The 23,955-nt window shown below is 35.7% G+C and overlaps 1 protein-coding gene across 1 annotated transcript; it reads left to right on the forward strand.

The window, feature by feature from the left end:
• Positions 1 to 12,164: 12,164 nt before the first annotated feature.
• On the forward strand, positions 12,165 to 23,608 carry LOC125241641. The gene is made up of 7 exons (XM_048150209.1): positions 12,165 to 12,465; positions 13,258 to 13,404; positions 14,048 to 14,119; positions 18,711 to 18,797; positions 21,942 to 22,025; positions 22,338 to 22,819; positions 23,173 to 23,608. Exons 1-7 carry the CDS (start codon positions 12,165 to 12,167, stop codon positions 23,587 to 23,589), a joined length of 1,590 nt encoding a protein of 529 aa, XP_048006166.1. The 3' UTR covers positions 23,590 to 23,608.
• The last annotated feature ends 347 nt before the right edge of the window (positions 23,609 to 23,955 follow it).

A 23,955-nucleotide genomic window follows, 5' to 3' on the forward strand; every position in this document is an offset into this window, starting at 1 on the left:
TAGAAGCGCCGAAATGCGTTCCGCGGAGCAATAGCCCAGCTAAAGCTCCATCTAGCTTCATAAATGTAAACTACAACTATCGGCAGTCAGCCAAAGAAAAATATTTCGGCAAAATGACATTGACAATTTCACGCTTCACAGATGGCGTTGTAACTAATATTGTATTCAATTCATTCGCCCAATGTCAAATAACAAAACGAATGGTTCTTAATGTTTATATCAAAGCTACTATACGTTACTATAGCTTATGGAGTTTTTTCTACACTCCATATTATGCGCCTTAGGAGATTTATAGAGACAGCTATAATATCTATATTAACGAATTATTCTTGGGTATAGGTTTAAGTAGTTTATTTAACCCCTCTTACAAATAACATTTCCTTGCTACCTAGGTATCTAAATCGCGTTGTATTTTTTTTATTGTTTTGCAATACTTACTTTACTTACCCTTTGGAATATACCATACGTTCTGCAACACTGCTAGCCCCGTGATGTAGGTAAGTGCGTTTTCACATTATCCTATCCGATATCACATGTAGGACCGATATCCCATATATTTACGCCGTCATCTTTAAATTTTTCCTTGTGCTTCTTTCCTACATATATCCGATGTCAGATTCTACAGCGATCTACGTACCTACAGCGAGTCACTAGCCCCGCAATTCCCGTTTAGTTTGTACATTTGGATCACGTCTCTGATTTGGATAAAAATTGGTAGGCTGATAGTCCATGATGCTGAGCAAGATTCACTAGGTTTCCCAAAATGTCCTAGATTGACTGTATGAAACTTTCCTTTTTTGTTACCGAAAATGCATAGAAATCTGGTAACAACAAAGGAAGGTTCTTGCTCAGCATCATGGACTCTATCAGCCTACCAATTTTTATCCAAATCGGAGACGTGATCCAACTGTACAAACTTAATGGGAATTGCACAGCCGGCCTCTTCACCATTTTTTAGTTCTATTTTTCACACCCGTGGCGCAGCAGCTACCAGATCTTGCTATGCCACTATGCGAATACAGGTGATGCTATACGGAAACGGTCTAAGGAAACCTCTAGATTTGAAATTAATGAAAATTGGCGTAATTTACAGATTTTGCAAGAAAAAAACACTTCATTTTAATAACTGTCAAAATTAATTTTCTGAACTTTTTGCTGATACGGAATTAATATGAAATTGAGTCTCACTCAATTGTTCTAAAATGATCAATGGACTCTATTGTCAAATTAAAGGTGACAGCTAGTAACTAGAGTTGCCAAAAGCAACTGAGTAGCTACTGACGCCACGGCCAACTCATTTATTTACTTTACATATTTTTATCAGACTTAATAAAATTTTAATTCAAAATGTTCATGTTTCTCGAACAGTTGTCCCTTATGTTTTATTTCTGAATGGTATATAGGACCTACATTACGATACAAGTGCAGAAACTCGTGTCGAATTTTTGACAGCTTGTTTAGGATTTCCTCTTCGCACGTGTATCGTACGATGTTTTTCAGTGCCTACCCTACATATGACCCTTTGAAATTTCGACCTGACAGAAATAGCCTGGTATGCGAACTTGTTCTGAAAAACACCATACATGTAAGAACTGAAATAGTAGGTACATTATTAACATTTGACAATTTCGCGAGAATAATCACCAAAAATATTTTTTCTAAGGTAGGTAAAATTTATGGTTTTCCTACTCAGAATCACGAGCCCTTTCGATCTGGGGCAAAAAACAAGAAATAAAAAAATGGTCCCGAAATTTTCTATTATTTCGCATACTTTTCACTTTGTAACCGCAGCACAAAGTGTTTGAAAAATGGTAACGAAGTGGGAAAAATTAAGTTTTTTTTGCAAATTCAACAAGCTGCAAATTCCACTTCATGCCAATTGAAATTTAAGAAAATTCATCTTTAGGTAAGGTCAGGTGGGGTAAGGGGGACTATGGGGGAAGGGAAACACTGATCGGTAACTCTGAATTCATAGACTATAGCTGGGTCATTTGTTGGTCGGTAAGGTACTACCTAGGATTTAGTTACAAAACAAAAACAAAAATAGCGCTAGGTCTAAGGAGTGTGCGTCCTTGTCAAAAACAAAAAATCAGTTGTCGTGCTACAAGACCACGAGTTGGACGAGTATTATTTATGTAGTGATTTGTGTAGCAAAAAGTTATGTCCGAAGACTTTTGATATCTGTAAATATTACTTTATATGTTGAATGTTCATGTTATGTATTTGAATTTGAGAAAACTATACTATAAATATGAAAATTCAACGTGATTAATAACACAACCTACAAATGACATACCGGGGTAACGGGAACTACCATAGCCGGGTTAAGAGGAACATATGTTTCCTTTTCCCGATTTCAGGGGTCATGAACATTTTTAGAGACACATTTATATAAGTACAGAAATTTTGTATTGATCCAAGCCTCAGTATTTTAAATACGAATAATTACTAATAATTAAAAACCGTTTTGAAATTCGCAATTCTGAAATTTGAATTTTCGAACAAAACTTGTAAAAAAAAATCGTTAAAAATAATTATATTTTTTAGTTAACAACCCCTGTCTCAAGCCTGTATGTTCCCCTTACCCCGAATTCCAATTTACGTAAATATTTTCTATTTTAAACTATATGTCAAAGAACCAAAGTCTCCATTTGATTGATGATGTTTTTTTTAATTTACATTTTCGGTATAATCCGCACTAGCGCCAATACTTTGAGATTTTAGAGAAGTGTTTCCCTTACCCCAAAACTCGGGAAAGGGAAACGGCAGGACCAGCCTAAACATTTTATCAATTTTCAGCTACATGCATTAAAGCTAGTTTAAAAATTCATTTAACCCTAGAAAGCCGACTTAAAGAAGCATAGTTTGTGTCGGTCAAGATGAATATACGACATTAAATAAAGTGATTAGAGCTTGATATAAAATATAAAAAATGAAGTATGTTTCCCTTACCCCACCTGACCTTATTTATTACTCATGAAATAAAACTAGCTTTTAATGTCGTCGTCGGAAAACATCAGGATATATTTATAAGTAAACTAGCTTTTACCCGCGGCTTCGCCCGCGTAATAAAAGTATTCATTAAGATTTTCATTTGGATCCGTAGGGACCGTAGGTTTCTCTGTAGGTATATTTATCTGCGATTATTTCGATTGCACATAATACTTTTGCTTGCAATGATTGTAGAAATATTACACATCGACCACAGCGTAGGTAATTCTATATACGCTGGGGAAACCTTTATAAACATGAACATAGCCCGTATTTCGACACTATGATCGGTGGGTAAAAAGTACTTTTTTCTATTATCCCTTACAATTTTTTACATTTTGCTTATACTTATCGCAAACGTAATCTTCAAGCAAGCAAACAACGATCGTCTTAGAGCACATTGATTGTAAGAGACCGCCGACCGATTATCCGTATCCCGCTAACGATACCCATATTATCCGTATCCGTATCCGTATCCGTATCCGTATCGCTATCGCTATCGCTATCGCTATGGCTATCGCTATGGCTATCGCTATCCCTATCGCTATCCCTATCGCTATCCCTATCGCTATCCCTATCGCTATCCCTATCCCTATCCCTATCCCTATCCCTATCCCTATCCCTATCCCTTATCAAGATGTTTAATGATATAACACTTTAAGTTCTCGCGCTTTGTACACATATTTAAAGTCACGTACAGGTCGAACGCGATTAATTAACATTATTTTTACCTTTTTTCCCAACGTTTCGGCCAGGTTGCACTGGCCGTGGTCGCGGAAGACTGACGTCCCAGCAAAATGTCACCGGAGATGTAAACAACACAAAACTACGGTACCCGATATTAATTTATATAAATGTTCGGGGTAGACAAATAAATATAATCTACCCGCTTTTAGTTAATGTTTATTTCCCACCATGTTTATTTTAAAGGTAAAAATAATGTTAATTAATCGCGTTCGACCTGTATGTGACTTTAAATATATTATGTTTAATGATTTCTTATCAAGTGCTAAAATATAAAGTTTCATGGTTTTATCATTTAAAATTAAGAAATCCCATACAAACTTTCAACCTCTTTTTCAACCCCTTCATCCCTTTTTTTCGAAATAAAAAGTAGCCTATGTTCTGTCTCAGGGTCTAAAGATTGTCTGTTCCAAATTTCATCAAAATCGGTTGCGTGGTTTAAGCGGGAAAGCGTAACAGACAGACAGACAGACAGACAGACAGACAGACAGACAGAGTTACTTTCGCATTTATAATATTATAGTATAGTATAGTATGGATTAATTATACGCGATTTAATCTCTTTTCATTCTTAGAAAGAACGTTGAGTTTGCGGTCCCTTCATTGTTACACGGATCCGAATTAGGGTCCATGTAATGAACGTCCGTGTACCCGTGTTACGTCGTATGTCCAAATTCATGGAATTTAATTTTGAAATGAATATTGCTAATCACAACAATAAATTGCTGTAATATTAAAAAAAAGATGATAATTGCTTATTATTAACAATAAATATGGCAGGGATGGAACTTGGCAGGAAGAAGAAGTAATAGCTTGTATAATTAATTAATTATGCAATCATGCGCTTATTGTTATGATTTTTTAATGTAAGGTACAGCGGGGCAATCGACTGGGGGCAAATGTAACTGGTCCATTTTTTTCATGTTTTACAATGCTTGAATTATTAATTAGAGTGTCCACTGGGGGCGATACGGGATTTTGTCACTAAAATACCGGTTGAAAATAAGAATTTTCTGAATTCGAACGCGTGAGACTCAAAAGCCGGCCCGCTTATATATGGTAGGCGTGTGCAGTGGATCTATGTAGAACTCATCATCATGTATGTAATAAATAAACGTTTCTTAGAAATAAACAGATTTTTTTTATCATAATATAAAATGGATCAGTTACAATTTCCCCCCAGTCAAGATTTGCCCCGCTGTACCTTACCTGGTACTATGATTATAACAGATATACCCATTTTAGACTAGCGGTCCCGTATGGTATCACTTAAATTCATTTGATTGAATTGATTGAAGTTTGTGTGTCTTGTAATTCGATAAAAGCTACTAACATTACGTACACTTTGTTTTATTGTAAATTATTAATTTTCTGTATTTACATTACAATTAGGGAACAAATCAAATTATTGAATATTTTTCAATTTGTTTTTTTTTTTTTTCAAGTAGTCACACTAGTTCACACTACTATATTAATTATAAATTTAAATAGATATCATACACGAAAGAAAAAACGACAGGGCCCACCAGGGGCCACTGGTGGCTGAGCCGGGAATCGAACCCGGGTCGTCAGCTTATGCGGCTAACGTCCTTAGGTCCTTACCACTAGACCACTCGCCCGCCCCCGGGTGGCGCCCCCGGCTATATTTAAATTTTATTTAAATTTATAATTTCTTTATTTACAATAATTATCGCCTAGCCAACTTACTCCGAAGATGGGGTAAGTTAACTAAGAGTCTGGAGTTTAGAAAATCGAATAGATACGTGTTATAATTGCAAATAAATACTTGCGTCAAAAATAAAGGGTTTAGAGACCCGAATAGTTCTTCTATCTGTAACAACAATTATTTTCATTAAATTGATTCAAACATCAAAGATATATGAGCTGAAGCCAAAAGTTAGTCAACTATCCCCGGTCTCCCTAACCTACTTTTTAGGGTTCCGTAGTCAACTAGGAACCCTTATAGTTTCGCCATGTCTGTCTGTCCGTCCGTCCGTCCGTCCGTCCGTCCGTCCGTCCGTCCGTCCGTCCGTCCGTCCGCGGATAATCTCAGTAACCGTTAGCACTAGAAAGCTGAAATTTGGTACCAATATGTATATCAATCACGCCAATAAAGTGCAAAAATAAAAAATGGAAAAAAAATGTTTTATTAGGGTACCCCCCCTACATGTAAAGTGGGGGCTGATATTTTTTTCATTCTAACCCAAACGTGTGATATATTGTTGGATAGGTATTTAAAAATAAATTAGGGTTTACTAAGATCGTTTTTTGATAATATTAATATTTTCGGAAATAATCGCTCCTAAAGGAAAAAAAAGTGCGTCCCCCCCTCTAACTTTTGAACCATATGTTTAAAAAATATGAAAAAAATCACAAAAGTACAACTTTATAAAGACTTTCTAGGAAAATTATTTTGAACTTGATAGGTTCAGTAGTTTTTGAGAAAAATATGAAAAACTACGGAACCCTACACTGAGCGTGGCCCGACACGCTCTTGGCCGGTTTTTATTAAATGTAGTCTAACATGTCTACCTATTACATATTATTATGTTGAAAAGGTCTGTATGTTAATAAATACTTATAACAGATTTTTATAGTATTTTCTTACTTTTACCAGGGGCGGCTCACTCCGCGCTTTTATCGCCGCGCTACAAGTACATGTCGGCGGCCGCGAATTCGCGGCCCATTCAGTAGTGGTGACGACTTTCGCGCCGCGCAATAAAATTCAATGTCGCCTGCTCGCGTGCGGTCCGTTTGTTAATGTAGGTAAAAAATTAGAATGGCGGCATTTTGTGGACATCAAAGGAGTGAGCCTTCTGTACTTGTACTATTATATATTCTGTGCTTTTACCTCTGTGCGAGGCTAGCGGTCTCATATGGTACCAGCAATCATTCCAAAAACCGAAGGTCACACATTTTTTTACTCAAATATTGTTACCTTTAGTCAAATAAACCATTGATATATTTAAAGAACTACAAACATTGGATTTAACAAAAAACACTCACTCAATGGGGCTAAGTATCTTGATTGTGTACACTTATGAGGACACCGTGAATTTACACAACACATTTTAAATAAAGAATAACGATTAAATGGCGGTATGGTCTCAGTCGTTGGAGGTATACATACAGTACCTGTACAAGATAAAATATACTACTGTGTATAATGTATAATACAAACTATGCCAAGCATAACCAAATAAGGATGTAATTCTGAAAATAAGTGATTGAAATAAACAATTTGGTAGTTATGTTGTTTTATTTTATATGTATTCAAGGAGATGAAGAATACAGGTATGCTATGTGCAAATTTCTTTTTTGATGATTTTTAATTGCAAGAATCCATTTGACCTCAATGGTCTGGAATCCAATTAAAATCGTAGGCAAGCTCGGGTGCCAAGTAAATGATATTATAAGAGTAGGAATAATAGGAATGCATCCATAAAATTAACGTAACTAAGAAAACACCGTGTAGAATATTCATATGTCTTGAGAGAATCTGTATCTCTCTCAGTTTTTCTCACTCAGAAGGTGGATCTTCAACACGTCTCGGGTAGTCCGGCGGTTCCTCTTTCTGCAGCCAAGATGAAAGCGAAACCTTGTCCTGATTGTTGACATTTAACTGAAAGTTTAAAGAAATTTAGTAGGTAGTAAAATCACGTTTTTAAAACAAAGATGTCAAATCAGGTAAACAGCTGAACATAAAAAAATCTCTTTAATCGAACTGAAAGAGAGAGAGGCTTTATAACAACAAAAATAGGGTGTGAAATTATTAAAGAATTCGATACGACTGGACGATAATTTCAAGAACAGAGAGGATTGAGGCCCAAATTAATAAGTAGTTATGACTTATGAATGCTAATTGTTACCAGAACTGGTTTCAGACAATACGTATGTTGTCCCATAAACATAGTAAAAAATCTAGGTATTAGGAACCCTTTTACTCAAAAACTGTCCGTAGTTGAAGCTGTAGACAGATCCTTAGTCATTAACATATTATCTTCATCAATTTTCACAGCTAGGTAGTACCTATCTAGTACGTATAGAGTACCTATCTCTGCTGACATTAGAATCCCCTTAGTCAAAGTCCAATCCATCAGAAAGGTATTAATTTTGTTTATTATTTTAAGCCAAGCTCAGTTTAGTCAAGACTAATTTAAAACTGTAAATTAAACATAAACGCACTGGCTAGCTCAAACTAACGTACAAGGTAAATCAACTGATGATTATTTTATTTTACATTTTGTCAGAGTTTCGTTTCCTTTCAACCCCTTATTTGCCAAGTCTGGCATAGAAACATGAGTAGTTTCATGCGCTCTGCCTACCTCTTTATGGGATACAGGCTGATTGTATGTATATTTGTAAATATTATTTTATGTAAACTTTATTGCACAATTCATTAAAAAAGTACAAAATTCGAACTTATTTACTGACAAGTTTTATGTGATAGATCAGTAAAAAACCTGAAGCTGTAAAAACAACCTAACAAAACCATCATATTTAGAATAAAACTGATGTAATATAAAACAAAATTAAAGTTTTTGAAATATAGAACGTTAACTAAGGTTTTTTTAGCAAAGTTATTTTTTAATCTTTAGTATAGTATGATTTAGGGGAGTGTACAAGTTTGTAATGGGGTGGCAACGCGCATGTGACACTCTTTGAGTTGCAGGCGTCCATAGGTTACGGTAACCGCTTTCCATCAGGCGGATCGTATGCTTGTTTGCCACCGACATAGTATAAAAAAATAAATAAAAAAAACCTAAATTATTTAGTTAAATTGATAACCAAGGTACAAATTTTGTTTAGTTTTTTTTTTATATTGTGAGAAGTGTATCATAACCTAGAGGAACTACACTGTTCAGTTTTATAAATAGTGGCTAAAAATTAGTGGAAATTAATATATGAAATAAAAGTTTATCATAATACAGACTTAGGTATATACCTACGCTTACTTTGTACCTTATGCTCGTTTAGCATGTCGTGTACTGGATATAATGAACTAATAAATATTATGCATTATTTGTATAAAATCCTTTAACTGATGGTATCTGAAATAAAAACTTAGGTACACAATAAATATAGACTAACATAAAAATAACCAAATAATCCACCAAAATGAATTCCCACGGGAAGTACGAGTAATTAGTCAACTATGCCTATTACATCAATATTACTCGCTAAATTCTTTGGCCAAGGAATGGACCAAGCCTAGGGTTTCCTAGTACTATCGAAGAGGACCTTCTTTATATATTATCTGAAGTAACTCTCTAACTTCACCATACCCGTCCAGTCTACTACATATTAGTAATGATCAATCCTTCTAAGTAGTACTAGTACCTATCAAATACCAGAAGCGATGTTATGCCTTATCGTATACTCCTTATGCTAAGAAATGATGATGGTTACACGTCGTCCTGTAGAAACAAACCCATTCGTTGTTTGTGAAATTTCTTAAAAATATTTATTAACATGTAAATATTTGTCTCTTAACTATTTAAAAACGCACTATAGAATAAATAGCTTTTTGGTTTTTCACCGGGCAAGTTGCCCAGAGATTCCTTGTACTTACTTACTTACTTTTACAGACATGATTTATGTTTTAGTTATGAAGATGACGGTTAATGCAGTACAAGGATATTTTCCATACCATCTTCGATTCCTATTTCTATATACCTCTATATAGAAAAAAATGGAGTAGGTATATATAATTGGTCGCTTATCTACCTAACAAATAAATAAAAAGTGGTAACGGTTCGGGAATCAGCAGATATCACATACGTCAGTATACCACAGGTCGATATTCGAGTCTCTACTTTTTATTGCATTTTTCTAAACACTCTCTCATCCGTCACTATCCGATGACATCACGGCGCTTTTTAGTGGCAAGGACGAACCTGTTTAGTCGGACCTGATTACAGTCTTCTAATCACATGTAAAAGCTACCACATAAGTACCATTCTTTAACACATGAGCTTCTTCTACTCCATGCTTTTAACATTGTGCTTAAAACTATAAACTTAAAACTATACATACATACACACAACATACATACAATCACGCCTGTATCCCATGAAGGGGTAGGCAGAGCACATAAAACTACTCAACTTCTCTACTTAAAACTATGTGTATATTAAAAGACGTAGTACCTTGAAGTTTCTGGGCCTTATAGTATTGTTTGAAAATAAATGAATATTCTATTTCGGAACACCTGAACCTTGCAAAAAAAAATTTACCGGATTATCAAATGAAAGTAAGAAAACTAATTAACGTTTGCCTCCTAGATAGTTATGATTACCAAGACCTGTTCTCTGTCAAAAGAAAAAGGTACCCGTTCTAAATGTCTGCTTGTGTATTCGTGTAGTCCCGGCAGTGCTAAGTTGCCGAGGTACCGAACCCGTCCTTTACAGAATGATTTACATTCCTCACTGTTATAAAATTAAAAACGCATCCATTCTACTGTACGTAGAAAGCAAACTGGACTGTACTTAGAATCCGTGAATCCGGACATATTAAACTTGGGTACCCGGACCTTGATAACACGGACCTAGCCACAAATCCGGATTTATATAACACTACATAAAAGCGAGCCAGGCACCTCATACACGAAACGCACATGCGACTGCGATCGATACTGAAGAAATAATAAACTTTAATGTTTAGAGACACATGAAATGATGACGACCGGTCTGGCCTAGCGCGTAGTGACCCTGCTACGCCGCGGTCCCGGGTTCGAATCCCGATAAGGGCATTTATTTGTGTAATGAACACAGATATTTGTTCCTGAGTCATGGATGTTTTCTATGTATATATTTATATAATCAAGTATATCGTCGTCGCCTAGCACCCATAGTACAAGCTTTGCTTAGTTTGGGGCCAGGTTGATCTGTGTAAGGTATCCCCCAATATTTATTATTTATTTATTTATTTACATACACACAAACGCATAAATGAGCAAATCCCTAACATGAGCTATGTGTCACTGAAGGGCTCCTAATGGGATCATCATCAGCAGTTCTTTCATCAATCTCTTAACACGAGCTATGCGTTTTTGAGGAGTTCCGTTCTGATCATCATCAGTTCCACTTCGTCAAATGTAAGTCCTTGTCCTTATTCATAATCCAAAACATTAGAGAGACTTTGGTGATAATACAAAAGTCACTACAAGTGTGCCGTTCAAATTTGAGAAGTTCCCTTGATCTTTCATGGATTGGTATCCAAAGGAGATCACCAAAACTCCAGCATGATCGAAATCTGACTTGAAACCTCAAAGTGCTTAAAAAACTTAACTCGTTAAATTCGTCGTTGAAGAGTTCCGCTCTGATCATCATAAACTGTTCCACTTCACCATATGTGACTGTTTTGAATGGAAATGCATGATGTTCTAATAAAACACAAAAATCACTATATATTATGCGCCTTTCAGACTTTAGGAGTTTTCTCGATTTCTCCAGAATCCAATTATCAGAACTGGCTTTCAATAATATGTACATACACTAAAAAAAAATCGAAACCTGTCTACTTAGTAACAAACATCAAACATTACACACGAATTGATAAATGATAACCTCCTCGAAATTTGGAAGTTGGTTAAAAACACAAGTTTTTAAAATTGATAATTAAAACTAGGTACCTTATATTATTTAAATTACCTTTTACAATTTTTTTATACCACGTCGGCGGCAGGTAAGAGGAAAAGAGGTCACCGGAAACTTTGGACACCTGCAACTCAAGGGGTGTCACATGCGCGTTGCCGACCCATTAGAAACTAAGTACACTCCTTTTTTGAAGAATCCATACTGTAGTTCATCGGAAATACCAAAACTATGCTTTATTTCGTGCTACCCTAATAAGGAATTCTGGTAGTGATCGCATACATCGATAAGACAGCCTGTTGCTGCCTTTATTTTCAATGTAATTCTGTTATTAAATTTGTAAACCTGTTATCTTTGTGGGGCAATAAAAAAGATTAACTTATTTACTTACTTAAAAAGTAAAGTAGTGTGTAAGTGCGTTTTTACATTATCCGATCCGATATCGGATGTAGGAAAGATTTCAAAATAAAAAAATCAAAGATGGTGGCATAAATATACGGGACATGGGATGGGTCCGACATCCGATATCGGAACGGATGATGTGAAAACGCACTACCACGGGCGTTCATCTACGAAGAACGAAATGTGGCCATAGCGATGACCTTGAGGTGGTAGAGAATTTCGATATTGACGTTTACAAAGTCTTCTCCTATTGGTTCTCCCCACCGCTTGTCACTCAGCACTGTCAAAGATGTCAAATATCTCGCCGTTATAATTTTCATCATTACAATTTTTGCGTCGAGTAGTGAAGTGTTTGCGTTGATTAATTTCCGTACCTTTATTTCTCCGTGATAATTGTGATATTCAGTGCTACTTGGCATTTTGATCTTCAAAATGCTTCGCAAGTGCTGTATACCCGGCTGTGATAGCAGTAGTAAACGAAAGGACGTTATGCTGCACAAAATGCCAGCAGCGAGTGAAAAAGTGATAATGTGGAAGAAAACTATGTCGGCAGTATTCAACTTGTTCGAAGGTTTGGCATCAGATGAAATCGGCAAACTGTACGTTTGCCACAAACACTTCGAAGCCAGATACATCTCTTCAAAGTTGCGCTTACGGCCAAACGCGTGTCCAACATTATTTACTGAAGAAGAAATCACTACGGGAACACCGGCTCACCCTTCGGTTGAACGAGGTAGGTAGTAATTATATGTAACTTTACATCGCACGTGGTATTTACGCCGCATTTTTAAAATTGAATCAAATTCATGTTCAGTGTATTTATAAATGTTTCCAATAGGATAAGATTATGTTGATTGAGTGGTGTTTTGGCCTAGTGGAGTGTTCCAAGTTCAAATTCTAGAGAAAACTTACATGGGTCTCATAGCCATGGGTATTGGTTCCTGAGTAATGGGTGTTTCTTATGTATTTCAGTAGTACAATTTTTTAAATGTCAAGTTATTATTGTCTAAGTACCTACCACAAAGGCCTTAATTGAGCTTAGCTGATTGTGTAGCCTAGTATTTAATTCATCATAACTATACACATACTTTATTACATATAAATCAACATTTAGTTTATTATGTCCAAATAATTTGTAATATTCAGACAGACAAATATTTAGGTAATTTGCTTTGGTGTAAATAATTTTGAATAAATGTGTATATATTTCTATAGTCAAATTGTTGTGTAATTGACGACTGGTCTGGCATAGTCGGTAGTGACCCTGCCTGCTAAGCCGCGGTCCCGGGTTCGAATCCTGGTAAAGGCATTTACTTGTGTGATTAGCACAGATATTTGTTCCTGAGTCATGGATGTTTTCTATGTATATAAGTATGTATTTATCTATATAAGTATGTATATCGTCGCCTAGCACCCATAGTAGAAGCTTTGCTTAGTTTGGGGCTAGGTTGATTTGTGTAAGGTGTCCCCCAATATTTATTTATTTATTTATTATCAAAATATAAAATTGGGCCTTTTTTACCAGGATTCATTGAACTTGAAATGAGGAACTCTGACCACTCGTATGCAAGGAGATGTCATATTGACCACACTTATGCCATGAGCGCACCAACAAATAATTCAGATGATGCTGCTGGTTTACCGCCACACATCACAACTGGAGCTGATTCAGGTAATTTCATAATAATTTAATGTCCTGTCTCATGTCATGTGTTTAGGCTTCAAAAAGTGACTGCAAATCTGTTTTTGTATTTCCATCTTGGAAACAGTGGAAGGCTATATCTTTTCCCGATGACATACAAGGGGGCAAAGTTGTTGTTTAACCACATGTCAATATTGATACCCGAGCAAGCTAAATATTCCAATATTTAACTGTGAGTGTAGCAAGTGGTTGAGAATGTGGAATCTTGAGCGTTGCGAGGATTTCAAGGCACGAAGGTTTAACAAATTTTGCCACCGAGTGAAAAACAACATTTTCTCCCAAACCAACAAGGAGAAAATATTGACTGTAGAACAACAAACTAGATCAAATCTATACATTAATCATACATTTAGGTTTCATAATCATCATATAAATGTCTATTCAACCTTCAGTTTACCTGCTAGCTGTGGGCACCAAGTTAAAATCTGTATGAAATTATTTTGCATTCTTGCAATTTTCTCATCAGTTTTTGCCTTTACAAGTTGGTGTGCTGAACATACATTTGTTAGTGATCTACCAGACTTCATAGAAACTTAGAAAGTGTCCATATCCCATTTAATTACCTATTAACTTTAAATAATTTATTCATGTAGGTACTATTTTACGTTTTCAGGTGGAGTTACACTGGAACATATTACACCGAGCGTAGAACTGTCTATTGAGCCGTCATCCTGTCTTAATTCAGGTAAATATTACAAATAATTTGTTAGTGTATACAAACATAATTTATATTAAGTATGTTCATTTCTTGATCTATCAAAGTGAAAGTCAAAATATTCTTTATTCAAATAGGCTTACAATAAGCACTTTTAAATAGTCAACAATGTACAATATTCATCTTATTCTAAATATCAGAGCAATTTATTGGTGCAATAAACAATATTGTTTTAAAACTACATGGAATTAATACAATTATATAAATGTATATTGTATAAAAAACAGGGTTCGAGGATATATATCAGATATATATCCAGCTGGGTTCGACGATATATATCAATGAATATAAATATCCGATATAATATCATTTTTTGTATAATTATTGCAATACAAAAATGGTAAAAAAATGTAACATTGTTTAAAATATAGTTTTTATGTGTTTGTTACTTTTTTTCTACTATATGATATGTTTTTTAGTAGATTTTTCCTAATCTAAAGTAGTATTCATAAATAATGCAACAAAATAATAATATGCATTCCATACAAAATGGATATATATCAAAGGATATATATCCGATATATATCATAAATATCCGATATTTTGATATTTATTATAAATATCGGATATTTTCGAACCCTGAATTAAAAAATATCCAATAGAATAAGCTATTAGCCAAGTCCATTCAGAGCGATTCGCCTCAAATCTCTTCGCGTGGAAAACGTGCAGTGTAGAGTGTGTAGGGCGAGCTGCTCCGCTACTAGCCCATAGTCTGGATGTGAGAGATAAAGTAGGTAAAAAAAAATTCAGCGACAAAAAAAATTCCGTGGCCGCATACCCTAATACAAATGAAAAATACATGAATATAAAGACCAGTGTTGCGAATTCATATCGTTTTACTAAAAAAATATTTATATTATTTTTATTTTATTTATTTATTTTATTTTAAACATTTAAACATAAGTGTACATCACAATCAGTTAGCTTTGGTTCCTACACTAGGCATTGCCTGTCACGCAGGTAACCAAATCATAAAGAATGTTTCCACAATCACTGCTCGAAATTTAAAAATGTAGGATCATTAAAAAATAAAGCATGCATTACAACGATATTAAGCTTTGATGAAGTATACATATAACTGAATGCTTAAAAATGAATAAAAAATCAGTAGTAGTATGTGAGCTGCTGTGTGTTTGCGTGTGTGTGTGTGTGTGTTTGCGTGTGTGTGTGTGTGTGTGTGTGTGTGTGTGTGTGTGTGTGTGTGTGTGTGTGTGTGTGTGTGTGTGTGTGTGTGTGTGTGTGCGTGCGTGTGTGTGTGTGTGTGTGCGTGTGTGTGTGTGTGTGTGTTATTTAATAACTCTCAGTAAGTTCTCGATATTTTCATAATTAAGAGTTTTGAGCCATTTTTCAATTTTGTTTCGTACTCCTCTGCCAGAGTATTCTTGCAGAGGTGATAGTTTGCATATTTTGTTATAATTATATGAAGGGGTGGAGAAACGGGCTAAACCTATGCGCAAAAACCGACTGTGTTGAAGGCACTGGAATTTTAAATATACGTTTCTCTAGATAGCCTGCATATTCAGATGATTTTAAAATCATCGAGTGCTGCTTCGATACCGCCTGAAGAACAAATAGTCCACGTACGCTTAGGACATCCATGCTCTCGTAAACCAGAGCTGTAGGGTATCGGGAGCGTTCCCTAAGAATGACTTTTAATACTGCCCTTTGCGCTCTCTCTAGCGGGAGGACATATGTCTTTGCTGCTCCGCCCCATGAAGAAATGCAATAGGATATAACAGATTGGCAGATGGATATATAAACCATTCTTAGTAAGCGCTTGTCCGCAGAAGTACGTAATAACTTAAATACGTATATTAGTTTGCGAACCCGATTGGCGGTAACTAGTAAGTGTTCTATAAAATTTAGTTTTTCGTCTAACACTACGCCCAGGTATTTCACGGAGTTAGCTCTATAAATTTTCGGACATATACAAGTACATGTCGATTGCTCACTTAGATCGCAACTGTGCAGGGGAATATTTGAAAATCCGAACGGCGCTGACGCTTTCGTTTTGTGAAAGCAGATAAAGTTTGTTTTGGTGACATTCAGGGTTAGTAAATTTAAGTTGAGCCATTTAGTCACCGCTCTTAAACCATTTTCTGCTAATTTTGCGACATTGACCCAGGAGTTGTCGTGGAATATAATGGCTGTATCATCTGCATAGCATATGATATCAGCATTGAGTGTAGTGGCACTTTTGATGTCATTAATGTATATAATGAATAATGTTGGCCCCAATATACTTCCCTGGGGGACACCATAATCCACAGTTGCCCGGTCACTGAGATCACGGCCGACCTTCACACACTGAGTCCGGTTTGACAAGTAACTGCTAAACCAATTCAACGCAATTCCTCTGACTCCCACCAGTTCTAGTTTCCTGAGAAGAATTGGAATAGACACAGTGTCAAAGGCCTTGGCCAGGTCCAGAAACACACCAACACATGCCATATTATTATCTAAGTAATTTGAGACCAAGTTAGTTATTAAATCAACTGCATCCCCAGTGGATTTCTTTTCTCGGAAGCCAAATTGACAGTCAGAGATCAAATTATTTGTTTCTATAAACCGAGTTAAACGTTTGCTGACTATCTTCTCCAAAATCTTAGAAAAGACTCCAAGCAAAGAGATTGGTCGGTAGTTACCCGTGGAAGATTTGTCTCCTGTCTTGTGTATCGGAATAACTGTCGCGACCTTCCAATCTTCTGGAAAGATTCCCGTGGCCAAGCTCAGATTGTATATATGAGTGAGTGGGGGCAAGACTGAATCTTTTACTGACTTCAGAAGGCGATTTGTGATACCATCGAGTCCCGGTGCACTATCCGATCTCAGATTAATTATTATAGATTCTACCTCAGCCTCATCGGTAGGGGATAAAAATAGTGATAGAGACGGAGACTTACATACAGTAGTAGTACGTGCCAGCTCGTCTTGCGTTTTATTCACAGTTGTAAGAATATTATTTGCCAGAGTTTGACCGACCTTTGAAAAATACTCATTACAATGGTTCAAAGAGTCAGTGATGGAGTTTTTAATTTTAGTGAGTTCTACAGGGTTTTGTGGGTTTTTCTTATTGTATGTTATAGTTTTTATAGTTTTCCATAATTTACGCGGGTCGTTTTTATTCTTTTGTAGCTCTTTTGATTCATATTCCTGTTTTAGTTTTCGTAGTAGATTAATATAAAAATTTCTGTAGCGAGAATAGGTCGATCTTAGGTTTTCATCATTGGGATATTTCCGGCTTTGGGCATGGAGTTTATCTTTATGTTTGGAACATCGAATGAGACCGGGAGTCATCCAAGGTTTTAATGTAAGCTTAGATCTAGTGACTTGGGAGAGGGAAGTATGTTTTTGCTGAGCAGCCGAGAATAAATCACTAAATGTTTTAGCAGCTTCATTCACTGTGTTAAAGCTAGAAACACTGCTCCAATCGATTGCCTTTAATTCTTCAGATAATGCGTTATAATCGATTTTGTTAATGAAGCTATTTTTTAGCTTTGCTTTTGTACGGGATGTATTTATTCCCACAATGATCATATCGTGGTCAGTAATACCAGTCCCACAAATAACTGATAACGCTTGAAGTTTGTGTGAAACATGGATATGGTCCAGGCAAGATGTACCCCGCGTGGGTTTATTTACGGTTGGTTTAAGACCAAGCTCCGCAAGTAGGCACAGATAATTATTAATAGCTCCCATTTCTGAACTAATTTCCGAAATGGTATTTATATTTATATCCCCAGCAACAACTACAGATGGCGAGTTTTCTATCGATTGTATCGTAGATGAAAAAGAATTCAAAAAATTTGAAGTATCTGAGAAAGAAGGGGAGCGATATATGCCCAGCACACTAAAATGGTTTTTTACTCGTATCAATAGACTGTCTGCTTCAATTATTGCTGGTTCTGAGACTTCAGGTGACCAGGCTGCGCTTACATATATTACTACACCTCCAGCTTTGTTAGTTTGTTTCTGTGTCCTATAATGCTGATAACCATCAATTTGAGGAATAATAGTACTATCGTGCAACCAGCATTCCGTAAGAACTATAACGTCTATTGGCAGGCTTATTCTAAGAAATGTTAGTAAAAATTGATCAAAGTTCTTATGTAGGCTTCTTATATTGAAAGTAATGACTTTTAAATTGAATTTGTTGGTAATCAGTAACTTACATGACTCAACTCGTTCAGTGGTAAGACAGGGTGACTCATCTGCATCTAAATCCGATAGTATCTCTGTATTAATTATTTTTATGTCGTTTGTGTTTGAAGTGAAATTTACTACGAATCTGACCCTGTCCGTAGTGCGAGAACTTAGCTGGGGGAACTGAGAGTTCAATTGTTTTAGTAATCAATGAGTGTTTGATGTTGCATGTGTATTGTGTGGTTTGTGGAGTGCTATATTTACATTTTAACTTGTACATTTCATATAAAGTGAAAATACGGATATTCAAGTCGAACACAATATCGAAACTAATGCTACATGGCAAGTTAGTATTAATAATTTAAGTTATTATACATTTACTTAGATTATAAAGATATTTTATATTTATCATTTTCAGAGTGCGTCCAATCCAGCGCAGATCAAGCCTGCTCGTCGCTCGTCACGGCTGTGATGTCGTCGTTTGAGCCAACTTCACCACAAACAGGTAGCAATAATATACATTGGATAATCGAATTAAAGGGCTACTTTTTAACCGTCGGCCTCATATCTCTCAAGAAGGACGGTTATCAAGTCGTCTGTATTTTTTTTTTTTTATGTTTGTTCCTCGATATCTCCGTCGTTACTGGACCGATTTTGAATTTTTTTTTGATTGAATGTATATGCGTACAGATTAGTCCCATTTTTCTCAGAACCCAGTTCTGATGATGGGATCCTGGAGTAATCGAGGGAACTCCTCGAATCTGAAAGGCATACGTATGGTGATTTTTGTGTTTTTAAAGGAACAGCATGCATTTAGGTACGGAACAGTGACATTTGGTGCAGTGGAACTGCTGATGATGGCCAGAACGGAACTTCTCAAATCTGAACGGCACGCTTATAGTGACTTTGGTATTTTTATAAGAACAGCATGCACTTTCGTCCAGAACAGTGACATTTGGTGCAGTGGAATTGCTGATGATGGTCAGAACCGAACTCCTCAAATCAGAACGGCACGCTTATAGTGACTTTGGTATTTTTATAAGAACAGCATGCACTTTCGTCCAGAACAGTGACATTTGGTGCAGTGGAACTGCTGATGATGGCCAGAACCAAACTCCTCAAATCTGAACGGCACGCTTATAATGTATTAATTTTTTTAGTTTGAATTCGTTTTTATGTTAACTCTTTTTGTTTTGATTATTATTATTGATATTATACCGATGACCGTAGGCTCAAAGGGCGTAAGGGACAAAATGGCGAAAATGAGTTATGAATGCAGTTATACTCAGATTTTTTTTCTCTATCGAATGGTATATTCAACGTCTCGATACCTTTGAAAAAATGTCCGATACGCCCTAAAAAAATCGTCATTTCTACCAAGTTTGAACGAGCATTTTGTCGTATCCACCAAGCTAAAAAATATTTTTGGTGCGTTTTGGCGTAACTCCCTAATCTCATGTACGTTACAGGGCGGATCATTTTTCTAAATTTAAGAAATCTTTTAACGATGGGTGCGAATTTGGTGCTCTATAGGGTGCAAATGACAAAAAAAATATTAAAAAAATAAATAATGGGAAGTGCCTCCACAAATCTATCGAAAAAAAAAATCAACGACATAATAACTCTGCTTTGTATGTTTTGCTATGTACCCTCGTCAATATTTATAGTAACGCAACAGGAATTAAACTACCGCTGAACATAGTGAAAAACTAATAAAGAGAGTAAACAATTAAATACATGACCATTATGAGTTATGACCAATATAATAGTACTAAATAAGTAAGTTCCAAAACACCTTTTTAATGTGTTTGTCATTACTTTTCTAAGAACGGCCTCCACAAGAGGCATCAAAATCGCACCCATCGTTTACGAAAACCTCGAAAAAAGTATTTTTATACATTGATGTACTCAGTGCTATATTATACGACAATTTTAACACACAATGTAATTTAATTGCGAAGTTTTAATTTGATTAATTCCAAAATAAACTCATGATTCCCTCTTGATTACATAATAATAAAAAAATAAACAGTAAAATTGCAATTTGCATGAAATTTGTCGCAGATTTTACAAAATTATTGTTAAGAATAGTGTACGACTTACGCCAAATCGTTCTCATAAAACAAGTATTTGTGTCCGATACGCCTAAATATTCATGAACTGAATATAGCTGTTTTGGCGTAACGTACAAATCTTTCAAAAAACTCAAATTTTTTTTGGCGTAACGTACATCTATCTCTGTTATTAATCCACTTAGCGTAATACTTATTATTTAGTAAAAAAGAACTTAAAGATACATGAAAATATCAAAAACAAGCACCAAAATTCATAAAGAAATAAAAGAGTTATGATTTTTTTTCTCAAAAATAAATAGTTTTTTGGCTCTCCTGAAAAATCGTGTTTTGTCCCTTACGCCCTTTGAGCCTACGGTCATCGATACAATTGAATGAATGCATGTGAAATAATTATATTGACGATCATAATGTAAATTCGTATAGGTTAACATAGCATAATTTATAATGTAATTTATCATTATGAAATAAATAAAACTAAACTAAACTATAGTGACTTTGCCATTTTTATAAGAACAGCATGCGCTTACGTCTAGAACAGTGACATTTGGTACAGTGGAACTGCTGATGATGGTCAGAACCGAACTCCTCAAATCTGAACGGCACACTCATAGTGACTTTGGTATTTTTGTAAGAAAAGCATGCATTTAAGTTCAGAACAGTGACATTTATTTAGTTATGTTTGTTAAGCATATTGAGTTTTCAAGTCAAAGTTTGTCAAGCTTCGATTTTTTACAATATAATCGGATTCATGAGGAATTGAGGAAACTCCTCAAATCTTAACGTTATACGTATATTCATTTGTATTGCCATCTAGTAATTAAAGCATTAAAAGCAGTTTAAAAAATACTTACACATTTCTACATAATCCAACATTCGCAAGTAGCTTTCACCAGAACCCGAAAGGCGACGGTTTTTTTTTCTTAAAAATTATCTAATACTAAATCAATGAGGCATACACGGCTCGCTCGGTTTAAATAGTAACAACAAGAAATCCACTTATGCCGAGTGAGCGAGAGTGACAAGTTATTGCAGAAAAGGACTAATTTCATTTTGGAATCAATGCGAAATCGAGCCTTGTCGAATCGCATTTAAAATGTATGAGGACTCTATTCGACGCGGCTCGATTCTGCCATAGTGGACGCCAGGCTTAAATGCAATAGTTACAGTCTGACCAAAAAGAGTAGAAATTAAATAGTGGCAACTTCATACATCAATATCCCTTTCAAATCAATGTGTGATAAAACGGGACGACACTACGACGTTGCCACTTTTTAATTTCTACTCTTTTTGCTCAGACTGTATAAACTGTATTTTAGGTAGTCAGGTTACATACAATTTTTACAAATTGACAATCATTAAGAATAAAAAACCGACTAAGTGCGAGTCGGACTCGCCCACCGAGGCGAGGGTTCCGTATCCGTACAAACTGTCAATAGTCAAAATAATCTCATGTTTCTCATATACTTAACTCTAAAGACTACTATTTACAAAGTCTATAACATCTAATGACCCCACAGGACCGTGTCTATCGTAATTAAGTATGTAATTAAACCAAATATGTTTATAATTTTCAGTGGTGGACTCATCAAAGACTAATGCGGCTCAGGCTTGCATCACAACTCCGGGGCCATCTGTTGATTCAAATGCGGAAAAAACAGGTGACAAATTACAATAACATTCCTAAAGGTATACTATATTCAATAAAGGCTTTTCATTTCGAAGCCAATGCAATTCTCATTTGTTTAAAAAATATAAAGGAAATGAATATGAGCGTAAAATGCCCCGGCGGACTGCTATGATTTCTAGATGTACTTACTTAAGGTTTTATAATACCTTAAAGCAAGTTGAAGCAAGAAATTAGTTTATTAATTAAGGTGGCTAGGTACTATATTTAACGGGTTATACCGTTCGTCTTTGAGGCTTTATCCCAATTAAAGTGAACTATTGCAATAATATCATATTTTTTTCAGAGCCTGCACGAGCATCGGGTGTTAAAGAAAAAAACAGGCGAAAACAACGAACAGCGAAATGGTCTTGTCGCAAACGACTACGAGTTGTATCAAACACCGAGCAACTGTCGCCAGAGTGCGAAGTGTTGTACGCACATTATAAGAAAGCGACAAAACAAGCAGATTACTTCAGACGAGCTAAGATGGCGTCTAAGCTATCACAAGAGGATTCTTTTAAAAAATTAGTGGCAGGAATGAACTCGGTAGCAAGAAAATTTCTGTGGATGCAGGTTAAACTCTGTACTAAGAGTAAAAAAGGCAGAAGGTTTAGCCTAGAGGAAAAAGTAATTGGCCTCTCAATAATGAAACAAAGCCCGAAATGCTATCGATTCTTACAGAGAATATTTATTCTGCCGTCCAAAACGACATTAAATACGTTGTTGCAGAATGTGAACATCGAAGCTGGCATCAATACCCAAGTGTTTGATGTCATTAAACAAGAGGTATGTATGCAACTATGGGAACAAATCAAATTATTTTAACACATATTTTGTTTTGTGTTTTTTAAGTAGTTACACTACTATATATAAATTAAAAATCGAAATAAGATGTCATATATTAAAGAAAAATGACGAGCATCACCAGTGGCGAAGGCCGGATGGAAGAGGTATGTATGTATGGGTATGAAAGGGATAATTAAGAGCAAGCTATTAATTCCCCTGGTGTACTCCTATCACTGAGATACACTGAGGATTGAAAGTATTGAAACTTAAGGTGCTATGAGTTGCAAGTGGGACGACTCTTTATGTTGAATTGTGCTTTATATTGGAAACCTCTAACATTTTTTTCTTTTCAGGTCAGCGAATGGAATGAGGCCAAAAAAATGTGTTCCATAATATTTGATGAGATGAAGTTGGACGCTGGCATCCATTACTCTAGGAAACGTGACAATATCACTGGATTCGTAGAATTGTCTGAAAAGACCAACCACTTGGCCGACCACGCTCTAGCATTTATGATTAAAGGCGCGGTTCATAAGTGGCAACAGCCGGTGGCGTATTACTTCTCCGAAGGTGCCGCGTCGGGTCCGCAGATGAAGGCCATCATCAAGGACATAGTGGCCGCCGTGTGCGAGACGGGGCTTCAGCCTATCGCTTTGATAAGCGACCAGGGGACTTCATTTCAAAGCGCCTTTAAAAGCCTTCAAGAGGAAACTAAAAGATCACAAATCTTAGCAGGCCAGAATACCGGTAAGTATTATCTTATACTATAGGTATAGACGGTCAAGCAAATCTTGTTACTTAAAAAAAATGGGAAATTCAAATTTTTTATTCGACGTTAAACTTTCGCCTCTACATTTTTCAAATTTGCGGCTAGTATTTAGTGACAAGATTTGCTATCTTGTATAGTATTTTTATAAAAAAGTGTCAGACAATAACTATGTATTTATAATGATAGATATGGATATAAATCATACGCGAGCCTTTATATTCTTTTAATTTCGCACGTAATATAAAATTAATTATTTTCAATAACCTGTGTGATGATGATGACGGGTTCAATGTGAAATTCGTTTTATAAATATTGTGAACTTGCTGTGTTGTGTTCATCATCAATATCTTCCTTGCATTATCCCGGC

This window comes from Leguminivora glycinivorella, chromosome Z (genome assembly GCF_023078275.1).
Source record: "Leguminivora glycinivorella isolate SPB_JAAS2020 chromosome Z, LegGlyc_1.1, whole genome shotgun sequence".
In the NCBI taxonomy this organism is placed as follows: Eukaryota; Metazoa; Arthropoda; class Insecta; order Lepidoptera; family Tortricidae; genus Leguminivora; species Leguminivora glycinivorella.